Genomic DNA, 19,674 nt, shown 5'->3' on the forward strand with positions numbered 1-19,674 from the left:
TTTAAAAACTCTTTTACTCTTTAATGTGCTTTCCTGACTCCTAACAGTGAAGCAAATCTCATGGGAGCTAAACAATGGTTTTGAGGTTCTCATTCAGTGGAGATGGTTCTCTTTGTTTTTGCTCTGTGTGGTTCTTGTGAGGACAGACGGCTCCATCCTGACGTGACTGAGGCCTTAAGAACTGAGGTCCCATGGGAGAGACTGACAATATCCCTGAATGCTGCAAAGTAAAAGTTCAAGCTTTACCGTCAAGGAAAAGTTGACAGGAGTTCTGTATAGTGTATCTTAACACAATCTTAACAAGGGCTTTGAAGGCTGATGTTGATATTCAGATGTCGGGCACATGATGGACAATATATAATGTCAATTTCATAGTGTTGGTTTTAGCAGCTACAGCATATAACAGTTTTGCCATCATCAAAGGATGAAATAAACCTTTAGAACTACAAGTTCTAAATATTTGGGCAGAAAATAGTATTTTGGATTGAATAAACTTTTCAAACTATTAGCACCTAGACATAAACTTGCACTTTTGGGTGGCATAAATCTTTAAAAACTATAAATACTTGGACAACAAAGTATTATTTGGGGGTACTAAACCTTTAAAGTGGACCATCATGTATGTGGAAATTGAAACACTGGTCCTAGTTTATGTACAATATCTGTGTGTTCATATTTGATTGAGTCGATGAAAAAAATCACCAACATTTTGATGCATATTGTTCAAACTGAATTGTGCATTCACCCTATTTTTCATCTGTCACAGTGTTCACACTCACGAAAGTAAATTCCAAGACAATCTGTTAATCTTCACAGCAAGAAGGCAACCAGTACTGCATAACTTTAACAAATGAAAACAGAATCCACCTCATTATGACCAACTCTTGTGATGTTTGGTGTCTGTGTGGACTCACCGATCCAACACTCCAGTCTGGCGCAGGGCGACGTCTTCACCACATCAGGAGGGTCGACTCCCACGTTGAGGCACAACACCAGAGCTACACTCACGGTTTTCATCTGTCGGAGACATACCGAACACAGCATCAGCCTCACATCACTCATCACAGCTTAAATCAGATCAGATCGCTGCTTTTTGTTTAAAAAAAGCACATTAAATCCTCCATTAGACAAACCAGTCTGAGCTAACATGCTGGTGTTCAGGTCTGTCCCTGGAGTTTTTCCAGTAAACCACACTCAGCAGTGAAGGTTAAGAGTCTCACTCAGGGGAAACTCATCAGTAGTTACAGAGAAAGGAGTTATTCACTTTCCAACCACAGTCTCCAGAGATTCCAGAGGTTCCAGTAACATTAAGGCCAGAGGCTCCATCAAAGAATCTAATCTCAGAGGTTTCACACCATACAGGTCGTTCAACAGGAACGAATAAGCACAATAAACATGCTCTATGTCAATCAATAATGATAATGATTGATCATTTCTAGTGCCTTCCCTGAACCTTTTACATTCATGTGCATATCGTTATTATTATTATTGTTGTTTTTTGGATAATTATACTGTATTTAGACTGTAAATACTAGTTTTTATTGTAAAGTAACAGCAAAATTTGCACATTGTTTTTGTTATTTTCCTAGAGTGTAACATGAGTGAGCTACTGGATACCTTGAGATTCCCCAATTTCTTTCATGGCGGTTTGACTTGAGTGAAACTATTCAACATTTTATCAAACAATATTGTCACTGCTATTGATGAAGTGTTTATCTTCATACATATCACTGCTGTTGTAGGCACAAATATGCATCATTGTACAGAATCCCAAAATTTACCAGCAAGCTTGAAAAGCATGTTGTCTTTTGGAAAATAATCAAAATCAAAATTCTACCATTTATTGGAATGAGAAACTGTAAAAACAGAACCAATCATCGGATTTTCCACTTTCCTACAGTTGTTGAACCAGCAGAAGTGAACCAAATGTGAGGTAAAATCTTCAGATTTAATTAAAATCACTGTATTCTACATGTTCTGTTAGAAATTTGTCAAAAATAAATGGTTTGCATTAGCCAGATTCTGTAAATTACAAAACATTCTGCGCTCCTCGGTGTAACCATGAAGATAACTGTGACTCATCTAGGACCAACAGTCAAGTGACAAAAACTGACGAACCCGTGGCACCCAGATAGCTCAACTGGTTGACCGGGTGACCCATAAACATGGGATATAGTCTCCTACGCAGCAGTTATGGGTTCAAAACTAGCCCATGGCCCGTCTACCCATTTTCTTGTCCTTCTTTCACTGCTGTCTGTCAAAAAAAACAGAAGGCCAAAAAATAATTGAAAAAAAAACATTGAAGGATCTTTCAGTTGAGCTGCAGCCTCTGTTTACAAAGCAGGAAGGAGACACGTGTGAAACAAATTCAATACAAAATTTAAGTAGTAAAGTATTTACAGTACGTAGAGTCACTTGTGTGGACTTGGAAAAATGTTGTAGATGTTGATACCAGCTTTTTTTTTCAATTTTTATAACAGAAATAATCAAAGAAATCCAAATTTTATATTCATTTTTTTTTTAGGATTTATGGCATTCTATCTCTGTCATACTGCACAGAGGGCATTTCTGAGTTCGCTCTCTGTTCCCAGAGAGGTGCAGGACTTTAAATTGCAGTAAAAAAAATTAGCTAACAGTGAGTAAAAATGGGACAGGAGCAAACAAAACGCCCAGAAACTGCTTGTTGGAGTCTAGAGGGTTACTTTAAAAAGGGTGCAGATCGGGCCGAAGCCCTGACTTGGACAAATAAATGTTAAAATAAGAAACAACATATCAGGTAAGAAACCCAAATGCAGAAAAACAGAGGGGCAGAAAGAAAAACAGGCCACTGAAATTGAACAACCATTGATCCACGGCTTATGTGGCGAGTCCTGACAAACACTAACACACATGCTCCATCAGGCTTCCTCCACCTCAAATTAAACACTGCAGCAGAGGAAAGAAATCACTTCCTCTGCCCTTCAGCCCCTCTCTAACACTTTCTTTTGTGTGGCACAGCAGACGTCATATTCTCTGACATGTGGCTTGTGCATAAGCTGTAAGGTCATTGAACTGGGATCTCGAAGAACTCACGCTGACAAAAAAAATTAATGGTCCGTTGTATAAGCTCCCCTGCTGAAAGTTGTACGCAGGACTACAGTTTGCCCATTATCCAAGCCACCCATTATGGCTTTTACAAAAGGCAAACTATTCTTCCATTACGATGAATCCTAACACAAATCTTGCTAGATTTTTAGAATACAATGTGGAAATGACAAAAATGTAGAGCAGAATAAGAAGAAACTGCAATCACTGGGTGAAAGAGTCAGTCAGTCACCATTATTATTAGAGGGGCAGATATAGAATGAAATATCCACTGCACTCTGCTCTAATTTATCTGTTGTGCTGCACGAGATGAACCTGACCTGCAGTAATACGTCACTCGAGACTGATTTGGATATAATTTAGTGTAGAACTGCACTAAAGATTGCTTTAAGATGTGCAACAGTCACATCGCAGGAAGAACAATGTGAATAAGGTAAATTAACGCATCATAACTTTAGCTGCTGTTTGATGCACTGAACCACAGGATCAGTCTGATTTAAGGATTCTGGAATACAGAGAGATTTTACTTTTTAACTTATTTAAATTACATTAAGTTTGTTGACATCCATGCTGCACATGTGGCACAACAAAATCAGCAAATAAGAGAAACATCGAAAAGGAAGATTTGGTTACAAAAACAAATAAGCTGCTGCAAGTAAAAAAAGAGAAAATACTGATTTATATGGTACACAAGGTTTATATTATGGAAAAGTTTTATCAGATCGAACCATATGAACTGAGTATCTAAACCCCATGAGGTCTGATTTTACTTAAATCCACCTCTAGTACTCTGTCTGCAGTCTTTTGCAGGAAGCAACATAACTAATGTGTCTGATCATCTAAATCAGCACTTTTAAACTCCCAAAAGTCAGATCTGAATATTATCAAAATAAACATTACAGATCTTTGCCAGTGTTAAACCACATGAGAATGCTTTCAAACTACAGATAGAAATTACTGATGCAATAACTTTGCACTTTGTTAAAGACATGATACCACTTAGTAAAGTTACCAAAAAAGGTTTTAAAACATGATCCAGTCATTTAACAAGTTGTTGATACCTGTTTTCCCTCAAGTTTATATCCCAGAATTATATAAAGAATACAAGGCACAAGTGAAACAGAGCTGTCAAAAGTACAATATTATGGTGTACTATAGCCTCGCATCGCTCTCACTGCTCACACAATTAACGAGAATTTTAACACAACAGGAAAAAACTTGTCCTAAAACTCAATTTTAAATAATATGAACTATTTTTAAGTATGCAGAATTTTTGCTTTCAAATAGTAAATATCTGTAAAATAATTGTATTTGCTGATCCAATTCTAGTTAAAAAAAATGTGATTTTACAGTTAAACATAAAAGAACCACTCGTTCATAGAAATTTACGTTTTTTCTGATATACTAGTTATCTGTAATTTAACAGTTAAAAAATAATTAAGTTTAACAAAAGCAGAAAAACTCTGTAAAGGAGTAAATTGTTCAACAAATTACAAAAACAAATTAGAACAGGTTGCATCTTGTAGTTGTTTCCATTCTAAATTAAATTTTAGCTGTTTTTTGATTGATATTGCAGAAAAGAACCATATAGTAATGTCTGGTTATATTTGTTTTTTTTTACTATTACGTAGCCCCAGTTTAACCGCGACTCATACTCTCAGGAAATTATTCAAAATCAACTGTGAAAAAGTAGTTTAGTCGCTACCTGCCTGAAACTGGCTCTCCATCTCTTTTGCACAACAATAAGACACAGCTCACTTTGCATTTTTGAGGGATGAATCCTCCTTTGGGTGAAATGTAAATTGTACTAAAACTGGCGTGCAGACAACAGTTTCCTCTTTGCCATGTAGTCAGTTTGTGGAATTAAAGTAACTGCAGCCGAGTGGGTCTGCAGGTGGCAGCTGTCAGTAAATCTGTGAATCAGCTGCTGCTAAACTTTCACTAACTGCTGCTTGTTAAGAAACTGCTGCTGTAAGTTAGAAAACTGCACTTAAATCACTATTTCTGTCAGTGTTTACACACTGCTACACTGCGCATATGAGTATAATGTTCCTTTTATCTATGACTTTTTGCATATTGAGCTTGGAGAAGCAACATTTCACTCAATGATAAAACTTTGACTTCCAAGACAGAATTACTCAATTAGGATTTGGTGTCTTTCCTCCCTGGAGGCAGAATTCTTTCGTTCAGTCGCTGCCAAGTGGACGAGACGTTACAGACAGAAGAGAATCGCTGTGGTTCTTGTTATGTGGTGATGAAAGAGGCTGTCAAACACTGTCCACCTCCCAGCCTTCAACATCACCGCTTCTGTAGCTGCAGAACGCTAATTTAAAGTTTGAAAGTTTCCTCACCTTAAATAAAGCTTAATTAAAATGCGCAAAGTGGATGTATATGACACCGAATGTGGTTTATTCTTGTCAATACAATGTGTTTTCATCATGCAAGGCCTTAATGAACTACGTCACTGTTGTTAATGAATTTACTGTCCACACAGATGTGTCAACGTAGCTGTAGCTACAGTTTTTCATTCCTGTAACATTTTTACTCACTGTGGGCTTATTTTTCACTGCAATTTAAAGTCCTGCAGCTCTATGGAAACAACACAACCAAGACTAGAAGTCGATGAAGTTCAAAAATGTCTTGCTCTTTAACACACTTACAATTTCATGAATCTGTTTTTATTCAATATTTAATTATTCATATTTTTTTAAATTATTCTTTTTGTAATGTATTTTACTTTTTAATGTATTATTGTCTTATTACTATTATTATCATTATTATTATTGCTTTATTGGCCTTTTTTGGTGTTTGTTTTATTGTGTTTTAGTGAAAGTTTAGCAGCAGCTGATTCACAGATTTACTGACAGCTGCCACCTGCAGACCCACTCGGCTGCAGTTACTTTAATTCCACAAACTGACTACATGCAGAATGCCAAATTAAAGTAAAACTGAGTCTCTGGAGTTCCCTTACATTAAAGTTGACACAAGTTAATTGCACACAGTGGATGTATATGACACTGAATGTGGTTTGTTCTTTTCAAATCAATGTTTTTCCATCGTGCAAGGCCTTAATGAACTTAATGTTTTATTGGCTTTTTGGATACACTATCATCTTTTCTAAGGTTTAGTTAGCTTTTTTAGGTTGTTGTACTGTTTGTTTTTTATTGGCTTTGATGACGTATTTTACAAAAATTGAAAATAACTGGAATAATCACGTACAACATTTTTCCACAGCTGTTACCAATACTGGACAAAATGTGATTTTGGCAAAATATAATGACAGTACATCACCTACGAGAACTTCAAGGACCGTCAGTAAGTTGAAAATGAAATGATTCTCCCTGTTTTTCAGTGTCAGGCTCGGACTAAACTTGTAATTTTGGTGGGTTTGTGAGAAATGTGTCTTTCTAAAGAGCACAACAAACGAAACCAGCTTGAACATAAAAACGAAGGGTCAGTGGACTCCTGGTGCACAGCTCTCCCATCTCTGTGCCGATCCTGGACTTGTTGAAGTCTCACCATTTCATCGTCGTGAATCAAAGCCAGACTTTGTTCACCCAACAGACACACGGTGATTGAACTTCACGAGTCCCTGAGTGTAATCTTGGTTCCAATTAGCGGCAGGTTAACTTCCTGCAGAGTTCCCCCGCAGAGATCATTTCCTTCTTACAGTCATCCTGAAATCAGGTCAGACTGAAGTGTTGTGACCTGTTTTTCAGTTATTGAGTGAACAGATGAGCAAAGAAAGAGGATGTTCAAGGTCTGTGGCCAGTTTATATCAAGCATCCGCATGCAGTTATGATGATACTCGCATTGTGCAACTTCTAACGACTTTACTGTTTTAGCTTTGACACTGTGAAACAAACTCCTTATTGCAGTCAGAATAGTGCAGCTATAGTTCAAAAAGCTTTTACAAATACACCCGTGCAAAGAATGTAGTTGGATTGTTGCTCTTTTTAAGAATATTATATTGTGTTTTCTAATGTTATGTATATGGGGGTTTTTTTATGTTTTGTTGGTTTTTATAATTGTTTTATTGTCATTTTGAATGTTTTATTATCTTTTGTAATGTTTTATTGGACTTTTTAAATGTTTTATTGGCCTTTTTGTGATGTTTTGTTGTCTTTTCTAATGTTTTATTCGTGTTTTCTGATGTTTTATTGGCTTTTCTAATGTGCATTTGGCTAGAAACTAATACTTTTGTCTGTGATTTCACGATTTAAAATCTGTAATTTTACAAAAACTGGGAAAATCTGTGCAATAGCCGGAAATTGATGAAAAAATAATCGTGTTCAAGACTTTGCACCAGTATCTGCTGCTACACTCTTCTGCAGTTTGTGTATTGTTTCTCCACATTCAAAACAACAACTAAAAGGTACTGAATAAAGTAAAACATCACTACTGTTGAATTTCTTTATTAAGTGTCAGCGCTCCATTCAGCTTCAGCAGGTATTTTCTTAGTGATCCAACCAGCTGACAGCTCACTTATTTACACAATACAACCCTGTGTACCATGTAGGTCAGTGCATTGCTGCTCAGTGACCTTTCACAGGTGGTGTTAGATATCACCTGTGTGTAACGAGGACCTACTGAGCGCGTGCAGAGCGTCCACGGAGGGCAGAAGACTCCTCCCGGATGAGCGAGGTGAGGAGGGCTGTTGTTGTGAAGGTAATTAAGCTTCCTCCTCCTCGCCACATTAAAGGTCAGTGTGTTAGTGGAACTCAGCAGGACAAGACTTGGCCTTTTCCCGCCTGCACACTGGCATGTCGTAAACCTGTTCTTATGAATGGAGCTGATGTACAAGTTTTCTGCTTCAATACACACACATGTACCTCTAGTTACTATATAATACTAAACTAAGGTGACAGTTCAATTACAAGAACCACTGAGAGGAACATGACATTTCTCAACAAGCCTCATGGATTGGTTACGATCAGTAAGAAATGTATGTGGATGTTTGTGTTAGTGGGATAATGCACTGGAAAAAGAAACAAACTATATAAAAAGGTGCAAATCCGGCGGCAAGGGGGTTAGAAAAAATATGTTAATATATATAGGAACATGGTAATGTTCAACTGCAAAAACTGTGGAAATATTGTGTCGTTTTTGGGTCACACATTGTTTAAAAAAACAATTTTTTTGTATGTTTGTTTTTTACACTTAACGTCATTTTTTTGCCTGTGATTTTACAAAATATTTACTGCAATTTAAAAAAATGAGAAAGAAGCTAAATGACAGTTGGATTTAAATAGAGTAAAAAGGTAATTTTATGGTCACATACAAGTTAACATCTGTAAAAATACAGATTTCTGATGTGGATATTCTGTTACATTTTGGTCTGTTGTTTTTTTTATTATGAACGTATCTATTTTTTTAATGTCAATTCACATTTTCTGTGACATTACTCAGTATTATCTATAAATTACAGCTTGATCTAATAATGCTGATGTTCGTTGGTGTTTCGTCCTATTCCGAGCGTTTTATTAACTCTAATTTCACTTCCATGGTGTGTTGCCGTTAAGGCAGAAGTATCGATGTACTTTTATTTGAAAAAGCCATTATTTTGAAGTTGCCTGTTGAGAGCTGCCACTTCCTGTCCGCTATTTTGATGTGTAACTTTACACACACATGTGCTTTTCTGGATACATGGCTCTCTACTTTCTCAACTCCAGAGGCAACATCGTAAGTAATTAACATCATTTTTGGACTTACTGGTTAAGTTTAAAGGATTTATTTACAAGCATTTATGTTGTTTTATTTTGTTTTTGTTGCAGTTTTCACTCTGTTTGCAATGTGTATCAAGAGCCAGTAAAGAAGTCAAGTTTGCTACGACTCACGATTCATTTTGGAGCACGAGTTTAACTAGTTGGACGGCTGCAGCTTTTACCATCACTATTTTGTTTGCCATCAGAAGAGTCTGACGAACGCTTGGGAGCCATAATGAAGGGCAAAAAGTTAGTGAATGTAGCACAATCCAAGGCGGAGTACAACCGGCGAATGTAAACAAAACCGTCTCATGGCGCGGTGTGACGACGTATTCGTCCGCTCCGCTCGCCAGCTAGTTCCATGTAACCAGTTCTGACGTAATGATGAAACGCCGTAGGTTGATGACGTTGTAAACCGAGGACCCCCTGTAATGACATTTATAGCTAATTCTAAAGCAAACCATTTTTTAATCTTTCATTGCTCACTGTCTGTAAAATAATATCTTTGCTGCTTGAAATACAGAAAAAAATTAGATTTTATCTTCAAACATTGTAAAAGAACAAATCATCATTAGTAAAAATAAAGATTTTTAATGTGGACATTATGTAGTTTTGTCCTGTTGTCTAACAGTTTACATGTAAATTATGACTTTTTTCTGTGATTTTATTAGATATTTTCTGCAATTTAACAGTCTTTTTATTTAACAAGACAGAGAAAAAGGTTGACGCATGTTAACATAAAAAATTTAATGACCTTTCAGTTTCCTCCACAGTTCTCTTTGACATTTTACCTTCCGTGACAGTAACACTGTTTTTCTCTCTGCAGACTTCGGAATAATACGACTCCGATGTTTACTGCCAATTCTCCTGTTATATTTTTAAAGGGCAAACACTGATCTGGTTCCTCCCAGTTGTGTCTGTATCTTTGTTGTGTATTTTAGGTATGTCTTTTCCTGAGGCAAATGTGTCGATGTTGTGCAGCACTGACAGAGAATAGGTGCTTTTACATGCATATTAGCAGATAAATAACAGTGTTAACAGCTGCAGATGCTCTTGTTACTGGTAGTATTGTGCTTTATCTGACAACTGCATCAATTTTTTCTTAAACAAATACGCAAAACTGGATAAGTAGAAATGCGTCATACAATATGAAGGTATATCCTAAAAGGTGGGTAAACACAGCAGGTCCACTAGTTTCCTTCCAAGCAGCTTCAGTCTTCAGTGACTTTTCTATCATTTGGGTCCTGAGCTGAGCGTCGGGGGACACGAGATCACTCTTGAAGAAAAGCCTCCCGATCTTTGAAGGATGAAGGAGGAGAAAAATCTTTACAGTTCGTCCCATGAAACCCTGCCAAGTGTTAGATGTGGCGACTGGGGAGGCGGCGGTTTACCTTTAAGCCTATTTTCTCGTGTTCATGAAACAGCTCCTGAGACATCTTTGGATTTATAGATGCAGTTACAAAAGCAGAACCGAGCAGCGGATGTCAAATGTAAAGTTGAGGTGTCACTTGTCTGACTGGTTTTGTTATTTCAAATCGACAATAAATGCAGTGTTTGGGAAGGTCACAACAGGCTGCTTGTGCGTTTGATTCGAGAATATTTAGCATTTGACCCCCTGAACTCCAAGCAGTTCCTTTTATTTTGCTCCTGTAACATTTTTACTCACTGTGGGCTCATTTTTCACAGCAATATAAAGTTCGGCACCTCTATGGAAATAGATCAACCATGAAGAAGCAGAGAGAACTCAGAAATGTCTTCTGTGTATTATGACAGTTATGAAGCCATAAATCACTTTTAAAAAATTATTTACTGGACTTTTCTCCTCTCTGCTATGTCAAAACACCTGAAAAATTGGAATTGTTGTCACATGACTATTGCTCACAGTTGGGTCAGCAAAGGCTTTGAAGCTCTGCTGAATTTTTTACTTTATTCACAGTCTGGTTAGTCGTAGAAATAGTTTATTTTTGGCAAATGTTCAAATGAGATGTGTAAAATATTCATTTTTATGTGACATTGTGACTTTAAGCTTAGATTTGGTAACATTTTCTGATGGAGAGAATTGAATGAATTACAGTTTCTGCCAACAACAAATGGTGTACTTTTGGCCTCATTGTTTTTTTTAAATATTCACCTGTGACATTTCACCTTTGGAATATAGTAACAGCTGAATTCACTAGTAAAGCAGGAAGTGACTGACATCCTAATGATCATTATACAGTTGCATAAATAACATCTTGTGAAATTTTAACTCAAACGCTCAAAAAAGCAGACTGGAGCCCTGAAATGTGTCACTCAAACTCAAAACATCAATTAAATCAAAACTTAATTTTAGATTAATTTTTGATGGACCATCTCTGATTTTTCAGACATTTTTATAGCATAAAATATAAATATTTACATTACATTTACTTTCCTAGGTAATTACTTTGAAAAATTGTCTGTTGACCTAATTCAAACAACAATATCTCAGAAACTCTTCCAAGATAAAAATCTGAATTTTTCACAGTTATTTTTCATCATGCTATGAACATTAAGCACAATAATTAATTTAGCTTTCTATCATTACCTGAACACAATCAACTGCAGTATGTACATTTAAAAATGCGTTCTACATGCACCAACATCCTGTTTTTTCCACTCATAGTAAACGGTTTTGAAAATGTCACTCTGTTTCATCTTGGACAGACGTGACATTAAGACGTCTGTTTTATTCTTTTCAAAGAAATTTTTGGTCAAACACTGAGTCCACCACAGACACCAAGCAGCATCTACCGCAGCCTGCACTGTGAGGCATTTAGGGAACATCGGTAAATGTAGAGTCTATTGATAAAGCAGATGTTCAGCAAGTGAGGTGTTTTCCCTGTGACCAGATGGAAGGTGCGACCAAGTTGATCCGGAACAGTCCCATCCTGGAGCACATATTAACAAAAAAAAGATTTATCTTGCAAAGTATATGATAAATCAATTTAAAACAAATTCAAGACACAACTTCAAATAGCTCTAGTTGATCACAAAAAAGGTTCAAGCAAATCAGAGATGGTCGAGCAGAAGGGCCCTGATTATTTGAGATGGAAGAACCCAAATGAGGGCTGAACAATTTGGGCAAAACATCGGATTTTTCCGACAGATATTGCAATTTGATTTGCAATCATTAATTTAAACTCAAGCTTCAACTCATGTGAGAGAGCACCGACACATGAAAACCATCAAAAACATGACTGTCACAAATGAAGGACGACAAGAAGTTGTAACATCATTGGCACAACAGTTTAAATTGCTAAAATATTTTGTTAAAATCCAAAACTTATTCAGCCCTGGTGCCAAACTCTAAGTTGTAGACTGTTTATTGGACACAATGTAAAGTTAAAGAACCTCATCATAGGCTTAGTTGCAACTTGTAGGGGTTTGGTCAAGAAATTGTTTCACTACAAATGATGAAAATCATGAGAAAATACAAAGTGGCTGCATAACTGAATCAAAAGAAAGCAGGTCAGGAGTTTGAAAGTCAGTAATAAGAAGAATGAAGGCTGAGCAGATTTCAAGGAGAACAACAATAATCAGAGCTTTCTGGCTGCGAACAAAGCAGCTTTTGACTCAGAACAAGCAGCCGGTTTATCAGACGGCCCGTTAATTTGCCTGTTAGCACTAGTCTGAGAGGGAAGCCAAAACAAAATTAGATTTTAATACAGGTACACTGGACCTTATGGATTTCCAATAATCTTGGGGATCCTTCCTTTTCTGTGTGAGCGGAGAATAAACAAGAACCTTTTCTTCTACAGTTTGACTTTAAAGTGCAATAAAAAACAAGTTATAGAACAGCAGAGATCAGCTGAATGAGCCTCAGTGTGTCTTTCTGTTTCACGTAATTGGTTACCGTTCTCCTCTCATTAATGACTGCACGGGACTCTGGGGGATTTTCCAGCCGTTTTCCTTTTGCACACTTTAAAGACATTCCTGCAGCCGTCAGCACAGCTCACTATGGCGATCAACAGCCACTGATTAATCCATTTGTTCAGTCCACCATAAGTAAAAGCTATTAAAGCAGTAGAGAGGTGCGCCACAGCTACAAAAAAGTGCAGAAAAAGGTCAAACACAGTCATGCACTGGGCCTGATTTTGACGTGAAAAGAGAGTATTTTGCGTGTCGAAAAAATTTTACATGGCAAATATTTCTACAGGTACATGAGCTGTGTCCTCAAAAATGTTTTTTAAAGAAAAGACAGCATTAGTTTGTGCATTTCTACTTTAAGGACACAGAGAATATGGAGTCGCAAATGGCTGAAAGAAGCAGACAGTTTTATAGTTGTATATTGCTGCAGCTTTAAATCACAGTCGTCTCAAAATCAGTCAGTAACTAATTTGTCATGTATAATATCCTTGATAGGAAATGAAATGTGCACCATTTTGTATTTCACATTTCAAATTTTTGCCACATGGCTGAGTTGTTCATGGCTCGTCGGTTGCACCTGGGAGTGCAAATTTTTGGATTTTCTATAGAATTTGGTTAAAGCAAACTGTTAATTTTGGCAATTTTTTAAATGAGACGTGTACAATAAGATAATTTGGATTAAAAAAAATACTGAATTTTTGCTTATTTTTGGCTGTGATAAATTATATAATTTGGTTCATTTGTTTTTTGAATCAAATGGCTTTCAAACCCACCAGTGGGCTTCATTACACAGATTAAAATATGTTTAGTAGCTTTAGTAATGAATTAGACCCAGTTTTAACTGTTAAATGTGTTCCACTATCTGAATCTCAAAACCAACTGGTGGGTTTGAAAGATGTACTATGTTTTATGTTTTAACTATTCGCCTACAATAAACAGTTACATGACAAAAATTCTGGGACTTCTCTGCTGAACAAAAAGAAACGTCAGTTTTTCAACTTTTCATTGACGAGTAAACCAAAAATGAGCTAAAAAGAAAAAAAAAATCAGGATTTTTCATCAAAATCTAAGTATTCTACATGTCTCATTGAAAAATTTGCCAAAAAAAATCAACAGTTTGTTCTAGCCAGATTCTGGATAAATCAAACAAGTTTGAGCTCCTCTGTGTAATGGACGAGCTCAGAGTGACTGAACTGCGACAGTCGTGACAAAAATTCAGAAACTTTTCAGCTGAACTGCAGGCTGTTCGTCAACCATCAGCATTATCTCTGAATTAATTAAGATTGTACCAAGAAGAGCTGAAATATGATGTAAAGTGTGACAGAGTCTGACTGATGCAACTAATGGGCTTAAAAACAAAGAAACAGAGTCTTGGAAATGCAGAGATCCTACAAATGTGTAAAAATATATTAATTATATGTGAACTCAGCCTTTTTTTCTTGTATTTAATCTAAAAATGCTGGCTTTAGGGCAAATTACAAATACTCCCCATGTTGATGTTGCTGCTATAATTCAAAACTCAGCATGTAATTATTTTTAGTACCTCGCAAGTACATGTTGTTTTCGTGCCCTAGTGGCTAAAAGTCTATATGCTGCCTAATGAACTGCATACATTGATTGAATTCAACTAATGATGCAGAAGATAAAGCAGCACAGACCACCTGTCTCATTTCCACATTATTACAACAGACTCGGATATTGATGAATTATCGACTTCATTATTCCTGGGGTCGAAAAAAATCACACCAGGCACCACTGGTCTGTAAAAATCAGCAGCAAAGGATATGAAATTTACATGAATCTCGTGTTTGCGGTCAACAGCTGCTCAGAAAAGTGCAAGTGATAGGTCAAAAAAGAACCAAAACCAGCAACAGTGGCTTTAAACAAATCAAGTACAATGCCTGTGAATTAACAGGCTACTAATATTCAGTCCTTTGGAAAAGTTAAAATCCCAGTTTACCTAAAAATTAAAGGCCAATATCAGACTGCCTTGAGCTATTTGTAAGTTCAAAAGGAAGGTCACATGAATGATAATGGCCTAACATGAGCAAACATTAAATCTCGGGAATAAACGCTGATTTATAAACAGCCTAAGGCTATTTCCACAAAGCTACAAGCTACAATAAAAAAAATCAAAATTCTGCTATTATAAACGCATTTCATCAACAATGTGCTTTATTGAAAAACAAAGGCAACAACTGTCTATCTAACTATCTGTGATAGGAAATGACCACATAATGCTGTGATAAAGCATGAAGCTCTGGTGTGCGAAGTGCAAAAAAGGCTAAAATAAACTAAAATATATTTCCAGACATGCCCTACTTTTATCTCATGGAACCCAGAGAAACGTGTTTTTGCTTTTGTCATTTGATCATCAGCAACAAAGGACAGCAGGGAAATAAAGATGCACAAGCACATAACCTGAAAGCTACAAAAAAAAATAACCAGGATATCAATAATGCATTTCCATGGTCTCAGGTCAGTCTGCTTTAATCTTGCTGGGCTGCACAGCAGAAATGCAGGTGTTGATGGGCTCTGTGGCCTCGCAGCAGGATACAGTCGTGCCCAGACTAGACGGAGAGTTTTTAAAGCCTGTTTGTGTTCGCTTCTGAGTGTGGTCATAGCTTGTAACTGAATCTGCTACATTTTCCGACAGCCCAACTTTCATATATCATTACCATTAACTGTTGTTACTGTTTGCTAAGCATCAGCACTAATGCTGTCCATTAATGTTTTCAGACTTTGATTTTGACCAGTCTTCATGATGCTGCCACCACCATGCTTAACTTTGGAAAAGTGCTAGCAGGAGATGAGTAGTGTTGCTGTTCAGCACACACACAGTTCCATTCATGCTACAAAACATACTAAATGGTGCAAAACAGTTGTGTTGCCACTCACATTGAATGCAGGAAAAACCCCACAAGGCTCCTGTGGATGTTTCTAAAAGTCTGTCCGTTTATCACCGTGTCAGTGATTATTTCTAAAGTGGCCCTAGCCATATAGAATAGCCTCCAGCCTCAATTTTGTTGCCGTCCGATCCCAAGCACAATGTGCCAACATAGCACAAGATATCTAGAGATTTCAGAACTTTTCACTCTGTTCAGACATTGTCAAAGGAAAGCATGTACAAATTAAACACACATCCCAACTCCAGCAGCAAGTACTCCAACTACAAGTCTTTTCATGATGAAATGCATAGCTGGGTGACGGAGAATCTGCTCACACAGACACTCTGGAAGAAAAGCATTTGCTTTGAGCACCATTTGTTTTTGAATACTTGCCGAGTCAGTTGCTGAGGAGAAATGATCAGAATATGGACAAATGTCTATTGTATTTTAGTCATCTTACCGATCAATCGATTATTGATTGTTAATGTGGTCAAATATTGGCTAAGGAAAATGTGAGCCCCTATGGGTGAAATTTATGTCACACAGAGCCTTGTGAACATGTGGAAAGCATTAATTGGCCTTTAACCTCAAACCTGCCAGTGCATTTGCCAGGCATGCTGTCTTAAAAAAAACAATGCATTATTAATAATAATAATAATAATAATAATAATAATAATAATAATAATAATAAATTACCAAAATCCCACCACTGAACAGAGCCAGGAACTGTAAGGACAGAAACAACTGTCAGATTTTGAACTTCAAATTTCTGCCTAAAATTGTTACTCGTCATCAAAAACATTTTATTCTATGCATCTCTTTTTAAAAAATTCCACCCAAAATTTACAGCTTCTGTAAAAAAATAGGATAGAATAGGACACAAGTATGAAAACAAATTTAAAATGTAAGCACTAAAATATCTATAATATGTAGAGCCACCATTTTTACCAGTATTGGTAACACCTGTGGGCACTTGAAAAAATGTTGTATATATTGATTCCAGTTTTGTCTTTTGGTTTTTTGCAAAATATTAAAAAAAAAAAAATCCATGAAATTCAACTTTTCGTTTTTCTCTTTTATGATTTATGAAATTCTAAATTTGGCATAGTGACATTTCAAAGTTTTCTCTGATTCAAGCTGTGGTTGTGCTGCTTCCATAGAGGTGTAGGACTTCCTAAAGTGAAAAATAAGCCCACAGCGAGTTAAAATGTGACAGCAAGAAATAAACTGCCCAGAAACTGCTTGTGGTTAAGCCCTGATGTACAGCATTCTTTTAATACATGCAGAGGATTCAGAGCATTGTGTTGTAGATTTACTTTTGACTTTAATATCTTTAATAATCCATTATAACAAAATTAGAAGCAAATGTTAAAACAACATACAACTGTATTATCTTTTTGCAGATGCCATGTCACTGGAAATTGTGATCAACTCAATAATGTTTGCTTTAATTATCTTAACTGTGTCCTAAATCACTCCCTTTTCAGCATATTTACCAACCTCCCAATATAATGAATATTCAATAGGTTACTCATTAGTCAGTTGTAAATTGAGCTTTCGACATCATTTTTTTTAATCACGCAAGAGTAACTGTAAAATGCACAGAGCTACGTTAGCAGATTATAATTTACATGCCACTAGTACTACCGTTTCCCTCCACTGTAAACTTTTTGAGGGCACAATATGGTGAATAAATTTAGACACTCCCATGGTTACTCCCACAGCGCTTTATAAGTGCTCTGGGAACCCTGTCAGAAGAACAACCATCGCAGCAGTTCTACTTGGGAATAGCTCAAAGGAGGCCTTTCTTTGTAAAAAGGCAGAAAACAGTTGGTTTGGAGTTTCCCAAACAGCCTTTAAAGCATTCTGAGGGCACAAGGAGGAAGATTCTCTGGTCTAATGAGGCATAATCTGTGGACAAAACGCCCAGCAGCAGCATGTGTGCTGAACAGCAACACTGCTTATCTCCTGCTAACACCATTCCTACAGTGAAGCATGGTGGTGGCAGCATCATAGAGATCGGTCACAATAAATGGATGCTGTAAACAGCCAAAAACTGAGAGGTTCTTGAAGAAAACCTGAAGTGAAATGCTCACAACTGCATACAGCCAAGACAAATATTGTTATCAAAAGTCTTGGTATCACAAAAATAACATTAATGAACCTGGTAAAGTAACATTGAACGCTTGTTAATGGGCATAGTTTAGGAAAGATAAAAGGGTCGGCTATCGATTTATTAATGCTGTAATAAATCATGGTATTAAGCCAACCAACAACCGGGTCCAAAATGAAACCAGAACCTAACCCTTCTCATGGTAGCGGTGAAGCCAATGTGAAAATAGCAATGCTACAACACCATTAGTAGCCACTACAGTCTATGATTCTAATGCATTATGCAGGAGCCTCTAATACATTAGATATCATTCATAAAAAGGGTTTTTCTATTCCAATATTTGACTTTGCTACAACTTTCAATGTTAGTTCATCAGGTTTTTCCTGCTTTGAGCATTGTATTAGGTTCCCCAAAGTAGTTTTAGCCTTTGCAAAATGAGTATCAACATCACCAACATGATAAGAATTGAGAACAAATACAGCTTTTGGTTTTTAAAAACAGTATTGTCAATTGTAATTTTGGTTATTTAAGCGTAACAGACACTGCCGTTGTCAAATGATCCAAAATAACACTTAAATGGCTAGATTTCTGTCCAATAAGGTAATACAGACTCGTTTCCTTTATTGTAAGCAGACTTATCATGCTTAGTGTCATGCACAGTCACCCTCTCAAAGGCCAGTTCTTAACTAGGAAAACCCCTGCTGATGTTTGTAAGCTAGCAGGGTAAAAACAAGTGTACCATCCAAGGATCGATACCGTCCTGTGCTGCAAACACTTGTCTCACTGGGTTAAGTTTCAGGTTTGTTTGTGAACAAGATACAGATGTCATGTTCTGACCTCACTGTGCAGGAAAAACTGCAAATAGATCCAACATGGTTGCCTGAATTCAGTGTTTTTGTTAATTAATGGGAGTCAACTAAGTCCATGTAAAGCACTGCAAGTCTCATCCCACTCATTAACTCCCTGTCAAGCTGACTGCTTCAGTTCCACTCTGCGGGTCAGACAGCTCAATACAGGAGATGTGATGCTTCTACCAAGCCTCTAATCTTCTAATTGCAATTAGCATTAACAGAACAATACGCGATGTGCCCTCGATAGCTTGAAAATAAGAAATTACATGGTATTCTTTTAGGTAACCCTGCAAGCCTGATGGATGAACTTTGCGTCTAAATTTACATCACGTCTTCTTGGTTGAATTGCTCATCAAGTGTTGAGTGCATTGAGGTGCAGTAAATACCAAATAATACTGCAAAACTGGACTTTCCATCATTTCCAGTTGCTTATCCATTTGAAAAAAAGAACTAATTTTGATTTAGTCATAGTTACAACCTGCATTCATCTCCACAGCCATTACTCTCATTTGAATTACTCATGAACTCATCATAGCAAAGACATGTTACTCCTCCAAACCTCTAATCAGTTTATGTGTTTTTTGCTGCTGTCACATTTTTACTCATTACAAGCTCAGTTTTTAACTGCAGTTTAAAGTCATCTCTGTGGAAACAGCACAGCCATGAAGAAGGAGAGAGAACTCAAAACTGTCTTCTGTGCAGTTTGACAGTGATAATGACAGAACGAATGTTGAACTTCTTTCTTCTTTTGCGAAGCATAAAAAAATATTTAGTAATATCCACAAGTGTTACCGATGCTGGGAAAGAAAACGGAGTCTCCACATGCTGTAGACATTTTACTGCTTACATTTTTGATTTATTTCCATACTTGTCTCTCTCTGCTCTGTGTAAACACAACCAAAGAGTTCCTAAATTTTTGTCAAGTGACTATTAGTTGTAGCTGTATCAGCAATGGCTTCACAGTTGTGCTGAGGAGAGCAGAAATTTTATTTGTTTGCAAAATCTGCTGAGACTAAATAGTTTATATTTGGCAATTTTGTACAAGAAACGTGACAAAGAATGTGATTTTTAATGTAATATAACAAATAATTACTTAGATTTGGTCAAGTTTTCTAATGCAGCAACACACTACAGATGAGTACTTC

General features: G+C 36.7%; 1 protein-coding gene across 4 annotated transcripts in view; it reads right to left on the reverse strand.

Moving 5' to 3' along the window:
* The window catches only part of rptor (regulatory associated protein of MTOR, complex 1), a 230,872-nt gene that overhangs the window by 203,510 nt on the left and 7,688 nt on the right, over positions 1-19,674 (reverse strand). For all 4 annotated transcript variants that reach the window (XM_023268573.3, XM_023268571.3, XM_035947406.2 and 1 more), the window contains exon 3: positions 915-1,017. In XM_023268573.3, coding sequence (XP_023124341.2) covers positions 915-1,017 — 103 coding nt within the window. The remainder of the gene's footprint in view (positions 1-914; positions 1,018-19,674) is intronic.

Source organism: Amphiprion ocellaris, chromosome 4 (genome assembly GCF_022539595.1).
Source record: "Amphiprion ocellaris isolate individual 3 ecotype Okinawa chromosome 4, ASM2253959v1, whole genome shotgun sequence".
In the NCBI taxonomy this organism is placed as follows: Eukaryota; Metazoa; Chordata; class Actinopteri; family Pomacentridae; genus Amphiprion; species Amphiprion ocellaris.